The 14,411-nt window shown below is 40.8% G+C and overlaps 1 protein-coding gene across 2 annotated transcripts in view; it reads left to right on the forward strand.

The window, feature by feature from the left end:
- The window catches only part of LOC125764706 (acetylcholine receptor subunit beta-like 2), a 54,745-nt gene that overhangs the window by 20,941 nt on the left and 19,393 nt on the right, over nt 1-14,411 (forward strand). Inside the window, exon 9 of one of the 2 annotated variants that reach the window (XM_049429238.1) lies at nt 1,947-2,537. The exons of the other annotated variant lie outside the window; for it this stretch is intronic. Within the exon in view, the coding sequence (XP_049285195.1) occupies nt 1,947-2,162 (216 nt within the window). The 3' untranslated portion in view covers nt 2,163-2,537. Of the gene's footprint in view, nt 1-1,946; nt 2,538-14,411 lie in introns of those variants that run through there. 2 annotated transcript variants of the gene reach the window in all.

The following is a 14,411-nucleotide window of genomic DNA, read 5'->3' on the forward strand; positions in this document are numbered from 1 at the left end:
ACGCTTTATCTTTTGGTACGATTGGATAGGAATGTGAGTCGGTTTTTTTTTTCGTTGTTGCTGCTTCTAGCATGTCCTACATATCCAGGATCTGTCAGGAGCTGTGTGTGATGTACGAATATCCGACAGTCCAGCCACGATGGAAGCGATATATGGTACGCGAGAAGCTTTTTTTTTCTTTCTTGTATTCCTTTTCGTATGCTACACTTATATATAAGTTGAATTTTTTGGCCATTTTTCGTGCGTGTTTGTGCGTTCAGTTCTTTTGCCAGTGTAGGCGCAAAGTGGGATGTGAATTTATTGGGTTGGTACATCCTCTACCCCCCAACAACAACACTTTTCCACGCTGGGGATCAAACGGATATTTTTAGGAGAAAAGCCGGCAGATAATTAGGGTCATCAATCAAAGTGAGGCAAATTAAATTCAGCACTGTAGACATTTTCTGCGTGTGTGTGTGTGTGTGAGAGTGCGTATCATTTGATGCATCAGCTTATCAGTGCCTTATCGGAAGGCTACCTTTTTTGTGCGTTTGTGTTTGCTTTCGTACTTGTGTGTTGTGAATTAATTTCCACTTTTTCCAACGTTCCATTTCCATACTTTTTTTCCTCTCTTTCTCTCTCTCTCTCCTTCAAGTGGAATTGTATATACTCAGTGTGTTTGTCTTCAACAAAATATAGCATAAAGTGGCAAAAACGTTCCACAATTTCCGCGAGGCATTTTATTTTAACACCAGTGCTAACGGTTATTGCACCTTTGGTTGTTGATGGTGAAGATAATAAATCTTAATTGCACCAATGCCCTGTCAACAACCATGTAAACATCGTTCGATAGAACGTAAAGTCCTTGTCCATTCGGTGTGGTGTGTTTTGGTTGAAAAACAGATGAAAATCTACCCCGAATCATCAGTTTGCAGTTTGTATCGAGTTCTCGTATTCACTAATTTGCAACCAACGAAAACCAATCAGCATGGCAAACCATTTTGCTGCTTTTGGGAAGTGTTGTTGTTATCGTCGGTGTAGATTACACCAAAAAATTCCACCAAACTGCCTTTCACCATGCCGCAGCACGCAGCGCGTCAAAATCCGGAACTAATTAATCATCGACAGCAATGAACTTGTCCAATGGCTTAAAAATGATATTTCCATTTGAATGAAATCTACAGCATCATTCCTGTGTTCGCTGGATGGTGATATTGAATATCATTTTCGCTACTTCCCCGGCTACGCGGGACAGACTCCTTCCAATTTCCCTCTGATATAGACCCCGTGGTGGGAAGGTATTTCGGGAATTTGATACACACCCTCACTACGCTCTCTCTCTCTGTGTCCATTTTAAGGGTTCCATCACCAACGACTAGAGGATGAGTCCATTTTTGGCTTCGGTTCCCGGCTGGATGAAAATTAAAACAATATCGTAGCATTTCATTCAATTTTCGGATGAATTATATGCATATTAATCAATCATGTTTCCGGTGCGCGCCATGGCACGGCCGCTACGGTCGAATGATCTACGGGACGATGGGCACGTTTGGTGGGGTAGTTTATTTATTTTTTCTTCGGCTATGTTTTTGTGTTTGTCGTCACAACATTTGCTGCCATTGTTGAGTGCAATATGATACTTGTTGTTTTTTTTTCTTCCTTCCGTAAACTGGGTGGGTAGGTGGACAATTTGGTCAGTTACGTAGAAATGGTTGTTGGTTGAATTAGGCGAAGGAAAGTGGGAAGGAATAATGATTTATTTGAAACATCTCAAATAGATTGTCTAACGAAAAAATATTCTTTTCAATAAAAGTGTGTCATTTTGAGAGAAAATACGGAAACTATAATCAAAATGTACTATGTTATGTATTTTAAATAAACGAAGGAAAATAAATTATTAATATTGTAAAGGTAAAAAGTATAAAAACGATAATGATTGTATGTTTTCCATTCTCTCCATTCCGTAGATCGTCGAAGATTGGAAGTTCGTCTCGATGGTGCTGGATCGGTTCTTTCTGTGGGTGTTTACAATTTCCTGCATTTTCGGCACGTTCGGCATCATCTTCCAGAGTCCATCGCTGTACGATACGCGGGCCCCGGTTGACCAGCAGCTGAGCGAAATACCGCTGCGCAAGAACAACTTTATGCTTCCACCGGACATCGTACGTATCACGCTGGATTAAGGGCTTTGTTCGCGTACGAGGATGAAGATTTGTTTTATGTTTCGATTGTGGTACACCATTCAATGTCGAACAAGTGTGGGAGATGGCCTACGGGACGGGTGTCTCCCAGGGTACGATGGTTCAACACAGGCACAAGTACGGTTTGAAGCAAACAGTTTTGTTACGGTGTTGCTATTGCCGCACCGAGAGTTTTTTTGCAAAATGGTTGATTAAGGTTTAACGCGTAGCTGCATTTATAACGAAACTACTACGAATACGAACAGCGAATCGATAGCATTTCTTAATCGAAATTTAACATTACGGTAACAACAACAGAAACAGACAAAAAAACTAGTGAATAAAGCGTAAAGAGCACATGTTTGTACTGGGTGTAAATGTACTGTTGTTTTATTGAATTTCTTTTAAGCATAAGTTCTAACAGACATCGGGTATTGTACTTGAGAAATGTTGGACTACTCTTTGGCAGCCTTACGGATAATGTGGCGTAGACTTGACGAAATGTTTTAACATTTATTGGACGTTTCATTGGATTTTTTTCCAATAAATTGGAATATTTATTGGAGGTTAATTTTTAGCATTATTTAAAAAAATTCATTCGAATATTTCGAAGATCGCTATAAGCGCTCTATCGACCTTGAAAGCGATTATGCTGAATAAAAAGAAATGAAGATCGATTCACTCTGATACATTCTATACCGGAAAGCTCCTGGGAAGTTATCCGTACAGGTATTCTGAGGAAGGTTTTTACCAAGAACTGGTCAGAAAAGGAAGACAAAGCAAGTTCCTTAAGTTCCTTACGGTTATCTTCTTCCAACCTGTTTCTAGGCTAGGGCTGCAGTCCTCCATCCACGACTACATCCGATTTCCGACAGGTTCGAATCCACCTGATCCTCAAGGTTATAGACATAGTATTTTATCATGCCTAAAGTTTTCCGTACTTAATTTATTTGCTCAATTATGTTTAGTTGATACATAAACTAATGGGTAAGTGTTTCCAAAGTTGTCTCTGATTCTTTCATATTTATCCTTCAAATAATACTCCATACTGAGTACAAAGGAAAAGCTTCCGTTTTCACTTTAATTGACCGTCAATACAGCTTACGCTTGGAAATATATCAAACATATCTACGAAGATAAAAAACAACGTACCACTTACGCCAGCACTAAAGACTGGATAGAAAGCAATACAAACCCCGTTTTTAGGAGCAATACAGACGAAACGAAACGAAAAAGAAACAGTTTAGCAATGGTACGACCACTGCCAGCACCACTTTGTAGTGTTCTTTCAAGAGCTTTGTGTAAAGCACTTTGCTCCGAAGCGTGAGGATATTTTAGCACTCGTTCTCACGTTTGTGACACCGCTTCGAGACAGTTTGGAGCCGTGAGTGTAGTTTGTACAAAGGGGAAGAGACGAAACCCACCGGATAGTAGAGCTACAAGCGGGGGAAAAAACTTTGCATGTACTTGTAGCTTCCACTAGAAAGTGCTTCGCTGGTGGGGCGGGGAAAGAAATGATTGGAAATTTTGCTCTTGTTTCACTAGTGGACCATTTCCGACGACACATTGTTGGCAAAAGTTTTACCATAGCTTATCGTGGAAATCAAACTTGAAGTTGTATTGCTTGTATCGGCCATTTTGGACGAAGATGCAGCATACAGTCTCTAAACATAGTTTATCGTTTAGTGTACATAAAGAAGCAAATGTTTTATGATACCCCATGTTTCATAAAATATTGTGATAAATTTTGATTCCCTTAAAGAGTTCACTTAGACGTAACACTTGAAACATATTGTCCACAGCACATCTCATATATTTAATGCAAAAAGTTTTCCAAGTTAATTGCCTCCCTTTTTCATGTAGAAAGCAACTTATTCGGCATTCAAAATTAACCCCCCACACCGAACAGTAGTGGTGCTTCGCTACGAGTATGACGACACACATACATAACAGTGATAAGAAGAACGTACTTTTGGACGACTCGCCCCGTTTTTAGACGAATCGCTTGGCTTGGCTCTGATGACATTCGCTAATTGTACAAGCTCTATTTTTCTGACTGTTGTGATATAATTATGAACGAAATAACACGAGAAGAATGGTTTGCGATCCTTCTCCCCGGCAGTGTCGGCAAACTTGGGCTTCGTATATAAAATCATTCCGCGCGACTGTAATTAGGTACAGCCGTACACACCTTGCCCATATACTCTTTGCTCTCTATCAACCGGTAGCACCGCAAAATGGCAAGTGGCAACACAATTCTCCCGGGGACCAAAAAGGAGGGGTCTGCATGGTAACCGGCAGGGAAAGCTAAATTAAAGACAAGTCAGTGAAAAGTAGTGAGCGAAAACGGGCGAAACGAGCGAATGGAACGCTCAAATGGCCGCGGATGGATCGCAACATTATGCTGCAGTCACTTCCGTCCGTTCAGCGCGGGCTATCCGGTTGCAAACACATGGCGTTTGCTTGAAGGATGCTCGTTGGTGACAATTGCAGAACTGAGTGGATCTAATTATTCACAGTACGGGCTGAAATTCATAACAATATTACCTAGTGCGCTTTGGCGCTTGGTCCTCCAGTAGTACAGTGTGTGGTGTGATATAAGAAGAGCTGCTTTTAAACCTTTTTTTCACATTCTCTTGCTTTAGTTTATGAAAAATGAATAAATGAGAGAAAATAATTTAATTATGTTGGTTTTTAATTTTCACAACTTGAATTTAATTTTATGGCAACAACTATTTCAAAAAAGGCTATAAAACATATAGAAAATTTGGAACTTCTTAAATTATATATCTTATATTATCCCAAAAATAGTCCAAAAAATTTCCAGCAACAACAAATTGCTGGCTTCAACGCGATAATGTGCTTAAATATTTGTACAGCACTGTAGTATGAATAAACACCATAGCTTTCCGGTGGAAGTCCTTATTAGTATCAAAAGGTGAAAGCACAGCAAACTTCCCCCCACCAAACAGGCGAGATGAATTTTTACCATCCCTAATAAGATGGCGAACACTTTTCCCTCCATTCTCCTCTCTTTCTACTGCCTCCCCCTTCCCCTCATCCACCGTACATCCTTTTTCCTGTTGCTCAATTACGTACAAAAGGTTCAATCGTACCGAGCAAAAACGAGTGTAATTCAGCCAACTTTGGCTGCTGTCGTTGTCGTTGGTAACGGACAGCCTCCATAGATGGGTGCAAATATTTGTGCCTGTACCTACTAGCTAGGACCATGTTGGTACCGGTGTTTGCTACTCGCTTCCGGTTTCACTCTCAATGCAGGTTGCACTTTGGCTGGCAGCTTTCGTCCACGTAGCGTTACGGCCTACAACAGTGAGTTGTCCAGGACCGCAGGGAGGTTTTTTTTCATCCAATCCCAAACATGTATCCACCTTTCAGGGTGATTTATTCCATCTTACATGTGCCACGCCAGTGGTCCATATGTCTGTCGGAGGTTTTAACGTACCCGGAGTGAAACGAGCTTCCACGTAGCTACATTGCGCGTGACAGTTCGTTGAACAGAAAAAAACGAAAAAGCTAAGTCAGTTTACATGGTGCCAGTGTGGAATGATTATTTCTTTGTGAAAGTTTTCCAATTTTCTCACACACACGCTGAACGCTGAAGTGTGTCTTGATTGTGCGTGGCAGCGGTATGTATTCTGCTGCGTAACAACAGTCAATCGTATTACGCGACGTTAGACGTTGAAATGGACGGCGCTCTCTGTGGGAAGGGTTTTTTTGCTGCCGTAGCGCAGATTTATTTTCACGCGAAGTTATTTCGTTACTGCTACGGTGGAGGGTGTTTGTCATGTGTCTTTTATTGTAACATGAGCTTGAAGGGTATGTTTTGAGTGTTTTACAATCGGTTACGCTTTGGAAGCGCTTTGTGTAGAAAATTTTGTGAGCTAGTGCACTAAAGATAAATTTCATTTAACAAGTGTTTAACAACTATTTCCAGCAGCAAAGCTAAATGTAAGCACGTTGATTAAATTGAAGCTTAAAGACCCCAAAACTGTTTACTTTCGGTGGAGTTTCCATTCCCCTTAAAAAAAACGTTCCTCCTCCTTTTTGCATAACCTAACTTTTATGCCTGTGCTAATTTAATTAAAACTAGCACTGTTTAAAACAACCCGGAGCGTTAGCACTAAACACTAAGCAGCAAAGAAAGAAACGAAGCACACACAAAAACAGAAAACAGAAGGAGATGAAAAAAGGGAAAGAAATTAAAGGTTCCTCATGAGAAATTCACACCAGCCACTTGAACATGCCGGAATGTGGTCGCACTAATTGATATTAACGATTATACTGCCTTTGTACCAGGAGGGGGGGAGGTAGTTCTGGCATTCCCTAACCGTAGGAACTCGCTGAAAATTGCTGCGTGGCAGTTAATTTGGTCAAATATAAAACTTTATCATCCAAACAAAAACAAAAAGAAAAAAAAAACTCATGCCTTTAGGTTGAGATTATTTCTAGCTTGGTTCAGAAAAGGGAAGGTTTTTGTGGGGCCATTTTTTTCTGTGTGTGTGTGTAAATACATTCCTCCCAAAGAGGTTTTGTTTGGTCGAGTGAAATTAATAGCACAAGTGAAGCTGTAGCTTCAGGGCCAACGTAGACAATCCACTTTCGTAATGATAATGTAATTCATAGAGCACCTACATAGTTCGGCTGGACGGGGGTGCCCGTGCCCTGTAGGCTCTGCTAAAATATGGTGCACCATAAATTACAAAAATCGAATAAAAACCGTTCGCCTGCTACGGGGTTTTGCTTGGGCACACCTTCAGAACTTTGGGGAACTCACGTCGAACATGGCCCATCGTCATATCCTGCCTCGGAACGAATCTACGGATGATCCAGCGTGCTCATCGTTTCTTTTTTGTTTGGGTATATCCCGTGTGGTACGTGAGTTTATTTTTCGAACCCAATCCGGCAGCTTCCCGGCTGTAGAAGTATGGCCGGAAGAAAAAAGGAAAAAACCCGTATATATGGCCGAGATTTTCTGCATGTTTATATATCCGGTGGGCCCCTTCAGGGGTAAAGCTCACGACTGAACGTAGTCCAACTGGAAGCGACTCGTATGATGATGTTCGCGGGAAAAGTGCTTGTTGGTAGGTCGGAATTCTTTCTATTTTTCTCATTTTCAAGGAATTTGTCAAAAAAAAAAAAAAACGCAACCATCTGATACCTTTGTGGAGAAATTTCTACATTTTTCTATGTGTTCTTTTTTTGTTGAACCGAAAGGGAGCTTTTAAAAAAGCCACTTTCTCGTTTAACGCATGGCGATATCTTTCAGAATGCGCTGGCGACGCGAAATTGGATATTATGGCCACGTTGTGGGTAAGATTTGGGTTTTAAATTTAATCATGACCGGCTTTGGTTGCTTTAGAATTCTCGCTAGCCCTCTCTCGCTCTTTCTCTCTCACTCGCTTTCGTTCTTGTGTCCCTAATGTCCGCAGGGTAAAGGCCTCTATTTTACAAGCGAGATTACAAGTTACTGCTCGTTTAGCCGCTTCAAACCGGTTTGGACGAAGAAAATGGACGCCCGTCCCGCAAAATGAACACGTTGACGAAAATATGAGCCGAATCATAGGGGCGCATCGTATCAGCGGGCCCCAACTAAGCTGTGTGCAGCGTTAAACGATTTTTTGGTGCAAATATTATAACCCCCCCGGTTTTGCGTCCCTCAACATCCCTCGAATTGCCCTTTGCACAGAATTCAAACTGAAAAATATTGATGTGCGAAAATCCCAAGTGCAATAAACATCAAGAACACACAGACCCTTTCTGGATGGAAACGTGTCCCGCTAGGGAGAGACGCAACCAGTAGCGGGGTGACAAGGCAAAGGAAATAAAATAGCCACCTCCCCAGTGGAACAAAAGACAAACACACATAAAAGTATGCAAAAACGATGCGAATGAAAACAAACCAAATAAAAAAAAAATGCTCCCGTCGTGGAGAAAATGATGAGAAATGTGCCCCCGGACTGCGTGCGCAAGCGACTGTTTTTCGCTCGCTTTTCATGATGGATTTTGTTGTTTTATTGTAGTTTTTCGCCCATTCGACTGATACTGGGTCCCATCCTTTTCGTCCTTTTTTTTGTTTGATTATTTTTCTTGTTTTGCTTCCTTCGGCAGCACGGCACCCAGAAGGTCCCAGCACAGACACAGAGTGGTTCGTTTATTTATTTTTATTTCTATTTCTTTTATGTGCATTTTTTTTCCCTCACGCTCGCTGTGTTACAATGTGCACGCCTCTTTATAGTCCGGGATTTTTTTGTTTTTTGTTGTTGTTTTGTTGCACTGTTTGAAGTGGTGAAGAATGTTGGAATGCTGTTTGTTTCATTTTGGCCATTTGAAGAGGCTGGTTTTTTTGTTTGTCGATTTTCTTTCTTCGTAGTAAGTTTATGTGTTGAGGATTTACTTTGGAAAGCATGATTATGATCAAATTGTAATTTGCGTTTTTTATCGTGCATTGTTCCAGGGATTAAGTGTTAATTTCTTATAAAATGGAGGATAGAAATAATTAAAAACTAAACAGAGTAAGAGTAACTCTGGTACTCAATGCCCAAACACGTCTATTACAGAACAACATTTTGATTGAATTTTGGTAGAAACTTAAGCACCTGAATTTTTCATCAGATAGATATTTGCATAATTTACTATAAGTTGGAAGTTGTAATTTAAAATTAATTCTTTTAATTTAAAATACTCTTAAATGTTTATACTTTCTCCTGAAAATACTACCAATACAATCAGTGAGTTAGTTGTTCTTAAAAAAAATTGCGAAAATAATCTTTTGCTTTTAGCTTCTGTTTGTCAATGTCAATGTGTACTGTTTCATTTGTTCGATAAATTCTGGTTGATAAGATTTTACTTTTTTAATTTTTTTTATCAATAATCCATTACAAAAGTAAACGAAACTAATTGAAGATTTATTTTTCATTTTACCTTACTTATTCTTTATCGAAGACCTTTTCTTTATCATTGATGTTCGATAAAAGTTCTTGAGCTCATAAATTTGCTGCTCATTGTGTTCCGTTACTACCTTTACAATGTGATGCGTTCTTTGTTGTGAAGTGATGGTCGTTCGTGCACAGAGAAGAACAGAATTCACTGCAGCAAAATCAAGAGTTCTATGGATTTTTTTCATTCATTTTATTTGTTTCTAAAGGCATGAGCATATCCACTATTAATAGGCAAACGGTCAGTTCGATGGATCGGTTCGTAAGGATGCCATTGTGCTGATTTGAACGAGTTTTCAGAAATCTCTACAATGATTATAATTTGGATGTTGAACAGGTTTGAACGCTAAGAGGGTTTTGTTCTCTGGTGGTTCTAATTAAGGTGAGATTTTCCGGATCGGTTGAAATGTTTTCATGCTTTATGTTGAGCTTTGAGAGAAGGACACTTGGTTTTGTGCGAGTAATAAATAAGCTCATACCATTGTATGATGTACTCTCAATTCCTATTCCTGTGATGAGCAATACGATCAGTCAAAACTGTATGTGCACTCATTAATTGTTAATAGTTATTAGGATATAGCAAACGATGCTTTGCATGATAGACAGCACGGAAGGAAGCAAAAAACATGCAGTTAATTAATTATCAATTTGCAAACGATTGATGCTTATTTATTCATGAAGCAATCAATCATTGTTTTGCATCAACATTGGTTTCAATCGACAGATGAATACGAAATTAGCGGTATATGTACATCGAGGCGCATCAAATATTCATGCTAGAAGCAGAAATTTTCTATCACAATCCATACGTCAACAGAACGACCCATAATCATTCACATTATGGAACTATTTCGGTATAGAATAGGAAATTTAGATGATATTAATAACAACTTTTAAACTCTGTTCTATGTAAAAAAACTTCTACTTTCAGCTTACAATGGCAAGATTGGCAATAATTGAAAAATTTAATTTCAACCAACTTTTTGTACCACTTTGCTCGTAAAGCCGATTTTTCACGAATCCAATCAGTGATGGACATGCGTGGCACAAGAACGTACTCGAAATCGAAACTGCAGCTAATATCGCCCGACAGGACATCGTCCTGTGCCCAAAAAAGGGATGCAATGTTTCGGTGTGACCAGCAGTGAACTCGTTCAATTCCAATCGATACAGTTTTAGTGTGTCGAAATCCGTTCACCCTAAAATGTCATTTGCTGGTGAGTCAGCATGTGGTATAGGTTTTAGAACTTAACATGGGAACCTCTACTAGCCGGTGGAATTCTACTGCAAACCGATATTTAGAGCCGATAGTCGGCCAAAACCGAATGATAACGGGTGAACTAACGACAGGTGTACAACAGATAGAACGGTAGCTGGTTCTGGTGCCGAAACTAATTTCGTGGTTTACCAAATATGATCACTCACCTTCGGTCGCTTTCGGTGGTAGTTTGTTGAAATGCTTGCCGCTCGGTGGCAGCTCGATGACGATGTTGAGCGGATCAAAACCCCCGGTTACCAGGCCAACCGTTCTGGGACGTGGAGGACGTGGCTGATTGGGCTTAACCAGTCCAAAACGCAACAGCACCAGTGAGTCCGTCACCGGTTCGGTATTAAGTCCGGCATTTTTGCTCTTTCCAAGGGCTCCTAACATCCTCTCCCCCACCACAAGTGTGTGTGTGATGTACGGAGCATGGCATGTAAATTGAAATTGAAATGGATTCAAAGTATTACGGCTTACGGTGCACACCGTGGCATCGTGGGGTTTGAAATTGGTTTTCTATGCGATGAAACATAATTTAGTTGTTTTGTGGTTACGCGTTGCAGTCGGTGGAAATCGGTTCCATGCGACAGCGAGAGGTGTGTCCACTTGTCAGTTAGCAGGTAGTAGCGATTAGGGGATTAAATATTGGTTTCATAAACGGTTATGTGGTAAGATTCTTGCCACCATTTTGGTTTTGGTTTTTGAATAATTTACTCACGTGGGAATAAATTGATGATGAAGTGATGCATTCGATGTTCGGTTTGTGATGCCTAGACTAATGGTTTTGTTACAAATTTGGGAGTAAATTTATGCAAAATTTCTTGAATTCTTATAATTTTCTTGTTATTAAACAGTTCAGTTCATACTTATAGCTTTTAATGAGGTGATTATGAAAGTTTTCGGTGATGAGTTTGTGAAATTTTATTGTGCAATTCAATGTTTTAAACTTTAGAAATTGATGTGAGCAACGAATTTCTGGAAGCTAAATGACTTCATCATATCATACGACCCAAAAGACTATCCGATAGTTCTACACACACAAATCAATGTGATGGCACACCTGCGAAATCGATTCGAACACCTGTGTTCTTGTGTGTGACGATGAGCTAGAAGATGATAGACTTCTTGTCGTCGTCCAAACCTTGGAAGCGATAGTTGGATGGAGCACGTGATGAGAATGGCTAATATGTTAGTGACTCTTTTTATTCGTCTGCAACTATAACTGCAGTATAGCAAATTCGATGACCAGATCAAGCAGAAATCTTTGGAGATTTGGTTTCTAATATCCATTTGGAGATTTGCTCAGAATATGATTTTAGTAAATTTTCGGAAATTAAACAAACTATTTCGAAAGATATTGAATTACAGAAATTATAATATTGTAGCTCATCTGTGACAAATATTGATACTAAAAAGGCTGGGGCGGCCTTGATGTATATCTGGTGGCGGCGAGGGCCTTTACATGACAGAATGGATCCTTCTGTTTTACGATAGAAGTCTGCCAGTTTTTGAGGAACTCTTCAGGATTTCTTCTATGAAGTTTTATGAACCGATCCACTGCCAATTATCTTAAGTCATACTTTGTTTTGTTTACACACATAATTACACAAAATTATTATCCTTACTTCTTCCTTGAAACCAAACTTATTAAAGAACAGACTACTTGAAGTTCCGCATCGCAACTAATTGTTTGGAGTTTGTTAAGTATGCTCCAGCGCGGACCACTGCAACACCCCCAGAACAATTCCCAAATTAATGTTCACAATTTGACACGGGAAATCTTTCAGACACTAACCGTACCGTACCTTATCTATCAAGCTACTCTCGGCGCTAAAACTCTACTTTTACTATCCATTATCGTGCGATTGATTGAAATCACGTCCCGGTTCCGGCTAAAAAAAAGGGAAGGAAATGTAGTGAAGTGTATCGGCGTAAAGGGCACGCACAGGGCAGGGGAGTTCAGCGGCAGAAGGGTAGAAACGTCCGTTCGAAGTAAGGTATTATTTTGGGCTCGTACACTAGAAACATATGGTCGCATGAGTTGACCAAAGTTCGATGCAGCACCGCACACAACAACTCGGCAACTAATTCCCATTCATTAGGAGCGATTGATTGATTGGGCCGAAATTGTTTCGGGTTTTTGGCCGTAATCGGTAAATGGGTGTGTGAGTTGAAGCGAAACTACCCTCCACCCTTCAACTATCTCCCTCTCTGTCCCTTCTCCTCTCTCCAACAAGAACAACAATCCACACACCTCGAAAACGTTTCGTTCGTCACGTTTAACGCACGTGGCCGTGTCGCGTAGCCTTGTGCTTGACTCCGGTGGACTCCTCCTTGTTCGGTGGCAGTTGCGGGTAAAGTTTGCCCACCAGGGTTCACCAAAAACTGGTAGCCATGAGTGTATGAAAAATGGTGGCCTATTTTGTTGTTCGTGTACCGAAAATACCGAACACCGGCTTAAGACTTTCTATCCCCACTGACACGAACTGTTCCGCACGGTTGGAAGGTTTGCGGGAGCTCCGATGCTCCCGAAATGTGCAGGACGCGTGGAAGCGAAAGAGAAAACTTTTCCAATGAATGCAAAACTTTGCCCAACTATGCTGGAGATTTTCGCGTCCGTCCGAGCGGTTGGATGGGTTTGGTTTTTGGGCTGTTTCCCAACACACCGCAACTGCCAGTCCACTCGACAAGGTATAAATCCTTCCAGTCGAATGTGTTTTGCAACTGAATGCAAAAATGCTTTAGCAGTCTGGCAACATGCGGCCACCACGGGTTTGGTGTGACTTCTTTTTAGTATACCGGGTGCAACCGGGTGCACCAGCAGGAAAGTTGTTTAGGGCGGCTGTTCATTACGATCAGTCCGCTGCCCGGTGCTCGATAGGCTGTGTACAGTTTGACCACATCGCATGTGCACAGCCCGGCAGCAGGGCACAAGACGCAACAAATGTTTCGTTTACGGTTTTGAATGTTTAATGAAAGGTAAGAACATCCTCAGAAAAAGGCAACCCGTAGGAAAATGAGTTATTTCGTAATATTTCCATTTCCATGTAGCCAGGCGCTTTGGCTGGCTGTATACCGAAAGCCACATCTAACGGTCAGGGCTTTGTATGTGCAGGCAAAGCACCCGGGAACGGAGTACGCCGGAGGGGAGTTGGCTGAAAATACCTTCAGGCCAAGACCAAGGACCACTCGAATGGGAGCGCTTGGGGTGGGGGTGGAGGAGTTTAATAAAGAAACCGTAAACCTCGGGTTGTAAAAGATTGGCTCAAGTTTTGACGGAAAAACATGGTCGCCTTTTCACAGTTTCGGTTCAGGGCATCTCGTCGCTTTTCAAATGAATGTTTAACGATGTAAAAGTTGGCGAAAGCGAACGATGCCTTGAATACGCATTTTGGGGTGGGAAAAACCTCGTCGAGCTTGTTTTTTTGGTGCCCCTCCCAAAAAGAAGCTTGAAGTGCTTGTTGGAATATTTTTTTCTTCTACCTCTCTTGTATGTTGTTGTTGGGCACATTTTTGTTGTTGTCAGCAGAGTAGTTTTGACTAACAAGCCAGAAAGCACCACTAATTAGCTAAGTTCAAAATTTTTATTGTGTCGTATTCTCAACGAATGGTGTTGAAATGCGTTTTAAATGACATTTTTAAAAAAACGATAACTTTGTATGATGCATAGTATGATTAAAGCAGCTAAAAAACTGAAGAATTCCGTATATTATCGAATATCTTTTCAATGCCGATCGTTGGAAAACTTCATTTTGAAAACTAACTTTTACTGAAGGTTATTATTTCGGAGTAATAGCCGCAGGAGATGTAGTAAGTTAGAATGCATCGCCTTTCGTTTGAACTAACCTAGTAGTAGAGAAGCATGTTATCGATGCCGCAGGTCCTACGCAGAGCATCGTACAAGATAGGAGTTTACCAAGTGCATCAGCCCCCCAAAGGGCAACACTGGATAGGGGATAAGAAAAACCGGAAACCATTCGTTCTGTCACGTAGAAGACGGTAGAACTAGATAAAGCAATAGAGCATCGAAGGTTA

The sequence above is a fragment of the Anopheles funestus genome, chromosome 2RL (genome assembly GCF_943734845.2).
Source record: "Anopheles funestus chromosome 2RL, idAnoFuneDA-416_04, whole genome shotgun sequence".
Lineage (NCBI taxonomy): Eukaryota > Metazoa > Arthropoda > Insecta > Diptera > Culicidae > Anopheles > Anopheles funestus.